Source organism: Sciurus vulgaris (genome assembly GCF_902686455.1).
Source record: "Sciurus vulgaris genome assembly, chromosome: 11".
In the NCBI taxonomy this organism is placed as follows: Eukaryota; Metazoa; Chordata; class Mammalia; order Rodentia; family Sciuridae; genus Sciurus; species Sciurus vulgaris.
The window spans coordinates 67,852,609-67,861,283 of NC_136472.1; the positions used below are offsets into that span (position 1 = coordinate 67,852,609).

Genomic DNA, 8,675 nt, shown 5'->3' on the forward strand with positions numbered 1-8,675 from the left:
GTACCTGTCAGGTAATGCTTACACATTTTCTCTTTATTTTTCAATAAGTCAGACACTGTGCTTACTCCAGGAGGATTGCTTTTCCAACTGATTATCTTTGGAAAAGAAAAAAGTTGTTCCTATTAGAAAAAGCAACTTATAGATGTCATAGATTTGAGATTTGCAAACCTGTGGAAATCACAATATTGAGTTAACTGACTAATGTCTCTGAAATGCATGTCCCCTGATGAATTCATTCTTTCACCAGAGGTTCAGCAGCATTAACCACATCTGCTTTTTGAATATCTGTCATATTATTCATATTGAATATAAGAATAAGTGATTCATGAGTCTGCTGGCATAATGCAATGTTTTGGAAAGTCTTGGGGAAAAAGAAGAAAGAACCTAGTTCTATTTTTCATAAAATCATATTTATTCAATATAAATTTAAGAATTTCTTCATTCAAAATACGTAACTTTTAATGTGCTATTTTCAAGATTTTTTTTTTTTTCTCCAGACAGGGTCTTGTTCAGTTTCCAAGACTGGCTTTCTATATGCAATCCTCCTGTCTCAGCTTCCAAACTTGCTGAGATTACAGGCATGTGCCACCATGTCGCAATGAGAACTTACATATAAGATGTCACAGAACAAGTTTTGAGAAAATTCAGTCTTCAGAGAAGATAAGTCCTTAAATTTTCTTCAGTTATTCTATAGTCCCCTTCCGAAACATTTGTTATCACAAAGTCCTTTGTGTTCTTTCCTTGTCTAGTACATTATTGATTCCTTTTATGAAATCTAATTTTAATCCTTTATTTTCTATTACTTTGTTTATACCTGAGATTGTGAAATGATATACACCCTCCAGATGATGTAAACACATATAGATATAAATATATTATGCTTTTGAATTTTAACTATTTCTATGTCTAGCCTGTTCCACAGAATATTTTTATATTAATGTTCTGGTAATAATCTAAGCATTTGCTAGACCAAAAAGACTATTCCTCACTTAAAGTCAATTGGAAATACAGTAGTAGGCAAGTAGCTGAAATGTGGGATATGTAGAGACTCCCCAAACTCTGATTAAATGCAAATTTCCAATGAAAATATTTTCTGTGTGTGTCCTCAGGAATGGCAAGGAAATATCAGACTGGTCAGTAGTTTAATCCTGTACCCAGGTGATTTTGCTGGTTCTAATGCAAAGGACCTGCCATGCATGTACCACCTTATTCAGGCACGGTACATGTGGATACCCTTTCTAAAAACACTGGTATGTTTTTATGGAGCTTTCTTTTCTCTTCAATGATAGGAATGAGGTGGATGATGTGATCTTAGAGTTCTATCAAAATCAGAGAAACTCTATATAATGACTTTGGATGAAAACAGAAAGTAAAGTGCAATACCACTGAGAAAATTCTTTTGTTCACATCACGAGGTTCAAGAACACAATGTTCCTTTCCAATGTAACAGTCTTCATGCCTCCTCTCTTGACATTAATTGGGATCCCAGGCCTAGAGTCTGTGCAGTGCTGGATTGGAATCCCATTCTGTGCCATGTATATCATGGCCGTGATTGGAAATTCTTTGCTTCTGTTTATTATCAAATCAGAGCCCAGCCTCCATGAGCCCATGTATATTTTAATAGGCATGCTAGGAGTCACAGATACTGTCCTGGCTAGTAGCATTGTGCCCAAGATGCTTGGAATCTTCTGGTTTCATGCACCAGATACTTATTTTGACTCTTGCTTGTTGCAAATGTGGCTCATCCATACTTTCCAGTGTATAGAGTCAGGCATCCTGCTAGCCATGGCTCTGGACCGGTATGTGGCCATCTGTTATCCACTAAGGCATGCCACCATCTTTACCCTCAAACTGGTTGTTCAACTAGGAACTATTGTAATACTCAGGGCCGCCATTCTTTCAGTCCCATGCATTGTTCTGATAAAGTATCGGCTTCAATTTTATCACACCACAATCATCTCCCACACCTACTGTGAACATATGGCCGTTGTGAAACTAGCTGCAGAAAATATTAAGGTCAACAAAATCTATGGTTTGTTTGTGGCCTTCACTGTTATAGGGTTTGACCTCACATTCATCACTTTTTCCTACAGCCAGATATTTGTCACAGTTTTTCAGTTGCCCCAGAAGGAGGCTAGACTTAAGGCCTTCAATACCTGCATAGCTCACATCTTTGTCTTTCTCCAGTTTTACCTCCTGGCCTTCTTTTCCTTCTTCACACATAGGTTTGGTTCTCACATCCCCACATATATCCATATTCTCTTTTCTAGCATGTACCTGCTGGTCCCTCCATTTCTAAACCCACTGGTCTATGGTTAAAGACCAAGCAGATCCGTACGAATGTGGTAAAACTGTGCTGTTCATCAAATCCCGATTGATTAATACCTGCCTTCTTTACTTTCTGTTTAATAGTAATCGTCTCTCAAAACAAACAACAAAAATACCATGTTATTTGAGATACCTGAGTCTCCCAGTTAATTGGTTTATAAACAGATTGCAGTCAATGAGGTTTGTAGATCCTATTGAAGGAATTAGATTGAGACATGTTAAAAGAACAAAATAAGAAAGATATCCCATTTAAAATATTTTTCAAAAAGTTTTAGTCAATGCTTGTGTTCTGTTTCTTTGAATTTCTCTCTGTAATGATTTATGAATTATGTATCTATCATAAAATTTAAATGCACCCAAGGCTCACTGTTTTGGAGTATGCAGGCACTCATTAAAAACAAGTTATTTACTCTTTTTTTTATTTAATGTACAAATAATTTCTTAAAATAAAGGAAGTATATTTTGACTGTTGCCTTTTTCAAAAAATAAACTTCATAGATCTCATGAGATAAAGTATAAAATTTAAATATTTTCCCAGGGTCATTGGGACATTGTAGGTACAAAGTCAATGAGTACCTTGTGTTCCATCACCCACCCCCATTTCTCTCTCTCTAGATATATGTATATGTATACACACACACACACACACACACACACACACACACATATACATAAACACACATATACATATGCATATATATATATATATATATATATATATATATATATATATATATATATTTGGGGCATACTGGGGATTGAACTGAGGGAACTCTACCATAAAGCTACATCCCCAACTCTTTTTTATTTTAATTTTGTGACAAGGTCTTCCTAATTTGCTTAGGGCCTCACTAAGTCCCTGAAGCCAGCCTCAAACTTGTGGTTCTCTGACCTCAGACTCATGAGTCCCTGAGATTTCAGGCATTTGCCACTTCACCTGGATACACATCAATATTTTTCAACTCCTTCTAATATTTACTTATTAATTACACTCTCAATTATTATAAAAGCAATATTATAAATAATGCACAAGAGACTAGTTATACAGTAGTAAATTTGACATATGGCTAAAGTTTCCTGGGTTTATAAATGACAACTTTTGGGAAAATGAAGGAAAAGAAGATAGAAAGGGATCAAAGGAGGGAAAGATAAGGAGAGAAGAGAGAGTTGTGGTTTTTAGTTAGTAGTGTGATTTTTTTTAATCAATGATGAATGAATGGCCAAGAAAAGAAAGGCATAACAAATCAGATAGATAATAGAGATTTCAAATAGAGACTGTAGTTAACTACACATATTTTGTAGATATTTAGATTGCAGGACATAATGTGGGGAGACTGGAAAAAATGAATACCAAAAAAATGGCCAATAATGTTGTATGAAGTTGTTGGTCCTTTATCAGATAGAATATGTCAGCAGAGGGCTTATCTTTACAACACTCATTAATGTATGTGTCTACTGGGAATGTGACAGCATACTCGCTCAGCAGATGTAAAATAGTATGCTTTTAAATTAATCAGGGGTATTTAATTAATGAACAGATGGGGAGTTTTTTCTAAACTAATGGTCTGAAAACTTAGAACTAGTTGATTATTTCTACAAACCTAAGTCAAGGATTGTTTTTGAAAAGATCATGTAAAATACTCACATGTGTGCCAACATCCATAAATTGATTAACCAGATTAAAATCACTGCATATGTAAGAAATACAGGCCTGAATGTCACAGAATTGGTAGGTAACCTGGGTGATCTTATGCACCTGACTATTTTATCAGATATGTATGACTGCTAAAGATTATATTGCAAACTGTGGGAGCTATCTTTGGAGAATCTTTGAGACTAAATATCAAAGTTTATTAGAGCTCTTTGGATTGAATTTTTTTAAAGGGGCAGTTTTTTTTTTTAGATATCCAAATGTCCTTAAAAATAGAACTACTACAGCATTAGGATTAAAGTTGTCATCAGGATTCAGAAAAATTATAAATAAAAGGTCAAGTTAAAAGTAACTTAGGTTTGTAGGCATAGAGTCAAATTCAAGAATATTATGTCAATATACTGACATATTTTATTGTTGGTTTTCATGTGAGGGAGTCATTATGCATTGACCCTTTTGATGTTTCTGCTCTCATTCATCTAAACTGTTTAGTTTTGAAAGGTTACTTTGAAATTTTAGTGCATCTCCACCACTCTTTAATTTTAGATAATGTTCTAAAATATACAAAATGTATCTAAAGTAGAAATTTTTAAAACTTGTGCTTTCTTCTGCAGAGGAGGAAAGGGACATCAGGAAGATAATTCTGTTTAAGGAAAAGCTCTCTATCAAGAAGGAATAGTGAATATGTCACAATATAAGTGTAAGATCCACACATTTTGCTGACATTACACAGTTACAAAAGAGTATAAATAAAAAGAACTAATGAAACATAAAAATATATAATTCTAAGTAAACAAATACTAAGCATTTGTTATGTTTGCTTTTCACATTGATATTGACTAGAAATATGCAAATTACTTGATGGTTATCATGCTCTTGGAGAAATGAGACATGTTGAGGATAATTAAAAATAATTTCCATACTATTGGAGAATTGCTTTTATAAAAATGTTTGGAACTAAAATGAACTTTATGGATTCGGATTTGTCATTGGAGCTGTATGGATTCATTATTTTTAATAGATGTGCAAACATAAATCTAGTTCTATAGTTGCATGTATGTGTACGTTTTTCTGAGTGTGTTTCCTACCTCTGTCCACTGACATAAACAACAGGTACTGACCAAGCATGGTGATGAGCAACATTCCTTTCAGATTCTTGAATTAGCAGTGTTTCTTTGCTAAAAGAGATAGAGCCACTGGAAAAAGAACTGCTTCTGTGGTTTGGGCTAAAAAAATACAAAGTAATTTGGAAATCAAATGCTTTGCCAGAAAGGAGGCACTCAAAGTATCATTGGGATGTGGTGAAAATGTTAGGTGACAGATTTCATCACAAGAATCCATTTTTTTCCATGTTTACATTTTGTATATTTGTTTCTTGTAAGTCTTTAAAAAATATTTTTCAGGTTTTTTTCCTTTAAAAAAAAAAAAAGGTCATGGTGAGTGAGCCTTGTGACATCCAAGGCCTGCCTATCCGCCGCCATCCTTGGCGGTCTTGGGGTGGCTGCTTGTGGGAGGGACACAGGGGTGCCGTGGGGTCTCCAAAGGAGGCGACTTTTGAGGCAGGAAGGCTATTCCAGGGTCCCGGAGACCAGGGGTGGGTCAGAGTCCCACAGTTCTGTTTTACTGCCACCATTGCAGCGATGATCAAATTGAGGTGCAGAGCGATGGATAGCCCCCCGCCCCCCCAAGCCAGGGAATGGTGGCACCAGGAATCAGGCTTAGGAGCTGTGCTGTACCCACGTTTAGCCATTTGCCTTTGCTGCCCTTTCCTGAACCTGTCAGTTTTGTTCTGGAGCAGTTGAGAATCAGATGCCTGGATTTGTGGTCCATCCGGGCCTCGATTTGAGTCTCAGCCCCCTACCCACCTTGCTCTGGTACTTTCCGGCCTGTGCTCCAGTGTCCTCTCATTTTTTCTTTGGGAACATGCTGTTATCTGGAAGGTTAGCAAGTTGGGAAGAAGTAATTCAGAGGTGGTGCACATCACGGGGTGTTGCACGGAGGAGTCGACATCTGCCACAACAAGGACCGAAAGGTTCGAGGAAAGGAGCCCAAGAGCCAGGACATTTACCTAAGGCTGTTGGTCAAGTTGTACAGGTTTCTGTCTAGATGGACCAATTCCACCTTCAAATGAGTTGCACTGAAGACGTTGTTCATGAGTCACACCAATAGGCCACCTCTCTCCCTCTCCCGGATGATCTGGAAGATGAAGCTTCCTGACCGAGAAAATAAAACAACTGTGGTCGTGGGGACCGTAACCGATGATGTGCGTGTTCAGGAGCTGCCCAAACTGACGGTCTGTGCACTGCCCGTGAGCAGCCAAGCTTGCAGCTGCATCCTCAAGGCTGGGGGCAAGATCCTCACCTTTTACCAGCTGGCCCTGGACTCCTCCAAGGTCTGTGGCACAGTCCTGCTCTCTGGTTCTCGCAAGGACCGAGAGGTGTACCCGCACTTGGGCAAGGATCCCGGGACCCCACACAGCCACACCAAATCCTATGTCCAATCCAAGGGCTGGAAATTCGAGCTTGCCAGAGGCCTGAAGGCCAGCCATGTCTAGAAAAACTAACCCCAGATCTTACTGGATCTTACTGTTAATAAAGAGATTTTGGATTCTGAAAAAATAAAAAAGTAATGCTCTGTACAAGTAAAACGAACTTTAGAAAAATGTACCATTTCAAAATAGTTACAAGAAAATCACGGTTTAGAGTCCACATCCACATGTCCTATTCATATATGCCCCCAAGGGAGAAAAAGCTACAGCATGTTAAACACACAACTGCTACACAGTAGTCGGAAAAGTCAGAAACTTGGATTTTTGAGGCAAATCAACATTAGTCACCCAGACTTTGTTTAGCTCAACAAGCATTTAAAAAAATAAAATGAAAGTCAGGCTTTTTCATCCCAAATGAAATACAAATATGAATCAGCTGCATAGTTGACCCCACTCCACCACCTCACCCAGGCCCGGGAGTCTCTGACTTTAAAAACAATTATGCCATAGTCTGACGGGAGGTCACAATGTGGCCATGGTAAACAGACACCAAATGTCACTTCCCACTGCTCTCACTTGTCACTAGATTCAACTTCAGAGGCAAAAGGCCTTTTCTCTTAGGAGAACATATCAGTGGCCCAAATCCCCCAAACCAGCTGGTCACCAACCTTTAGCCACTTCGTGGACAGTAAATCCACACATTGGGTGCTTTTATATGTGCAACTGTCAAATACTGAGCAGGAACCTCAACTCATCTCTGTGGTTCCCAGGGACTCTCCAAATTTGAGTTCATTGTTCCCAGGAGGGCTTGGGACAAAAGCTCAGAAGCACCTTCCTCTTATCTCAGACCCATCACCAGTCTATCCTTTCTAGTTACATATTAGTCTTCTTTTAATTTTTATTTTTTTGGTTCTAATTAATTGTACATGACACTAGAATGCATTTATATATTAGTCTTTCCTTTCCAATGATTATACTATAAATACTTTGGCCGCTCCCAGGGGCCCCATCCCCGGTTTTGTTCAGGCTGTAGAGAAGCACCATGACCTTCCCATTTGGAATTCCAGACTTGTAAGAAACAAGGTTTGAAGAGTGGATGTCCATGCATCTTCAGTTTCCCAGAAAGCCTCAGCTCTGTAACGAAAGGATCCATTATCTTCTGTGAGATGGTTCCTCTAAATTAAATTTAGGAAATTTGCAGCTCCAAAATGAATAATAATGGTAATTGATTTTAGTCCATCATATAATGTCAGATTTTGTAAGGCCACTGAGATGAGTAAAGTAATACATAATAATTAAATGGCTGAAGAGCAAGTTCTTTTTTATTATACAATGAAAACTAATATAAAGTATGATGAATTCAGAAATTCATCAGCAGAAAAAAAAAGTTTTAGGAGGAGCAGCTATTTAAATAGTTTCAAAGTATCTATCCACAGATTTCTATGAATTACAACAAGAAAAACAGTGACATAGCAACAAAGTACAGAGATGACATCCATTAACCTAGTGATTGAAGCCAACATCATTAATTTTACAACGTGTAAACATCACATGATTAATGATATAGTGAACAAAGAAATGATATATTATTCTCTGGTATCCAATTAAGAAATCCCTCATATAACCTCTGTCATAATCTTGAAGAAACAGAAGGGAAATTCAAATGATGGACATTTTGTATAATAAATGATATGTTATTAAAATATTTCACCACCAATAAAGAAAAATAGTTAAGCATTTTGGAACTCATCTGTAAATCCAGACTCATGAGTCTAAGACAGGAGGATTTTAAGTTTGAGACCGGCCTGGGCAACTTAGTGAGATCGTGTCTCAAAATAAAAAGGACTGGGCATGTGGCTCAGTGGTAAAGCCCTCCTAGTTTCAATCTCCAGGACCGAAATAAATAAATAAATGAAAACAGATGAATAATCAGAAGGTCTAGTCTAAATGGCTTTAAATGCAAAAGAGAAAGTCTATTAAATCAGGCATTTGCAATGACAAAGACAAAAGCTGTGTCTGTTCTATGTCACCATGGTGTCTCTCAAACATGTGCATGAAATCCAGTCTTGGTAGCCCATTTCCTGTGCTACCCAGGGAATTGGAATCTTCTGTCTCCTTTTCCTCAAGCTAAAGGTTTAAATTCCTTTAAGTTTTTCCTAATTGACACATATACACTGCATAAATTTATGGTGTAGACTGTGATATTTT

General features: G+C 37.4%; 1 protein-coding gene and 1 pseudogene across 2 annotated transcripts; both read left to right on the forward strand.

The window, feature by feature from the left end:
• Positions 1-1,428: 1,428 nt before the first annotated feature.
• On the forward strand, positions 1,429-2,319 carry LOC306640532 (olfactory receptor 52A1-like; the record flags this gene model as incomplete). The annotated part of the gene is made up of 1 exon (XM_079104829.1): positions 1,429-2,319. The coding sequence occupies one exon, from the start codon at positions 1,429-1,431 to the stop codon at positions 2,317-2,319; it is 891 nt and encodes a 296-aa protein (XP_078960955.1).
• A 3,623-nt stretch (positions 2,320-5,942) lies between these two features.
• LOC306639858 (large ribosomal subunit protein eL18-like) lies at positions 5,943-6,561 on the forward strand (annotated as a pseudogene). Its single transcript has one exon. The product of its transcript is annotated as a large ribosomal subunit protein eL18-like (transcript).
• Positions 6,562-8,675: the final 2,114 nt, after the last annotated feature.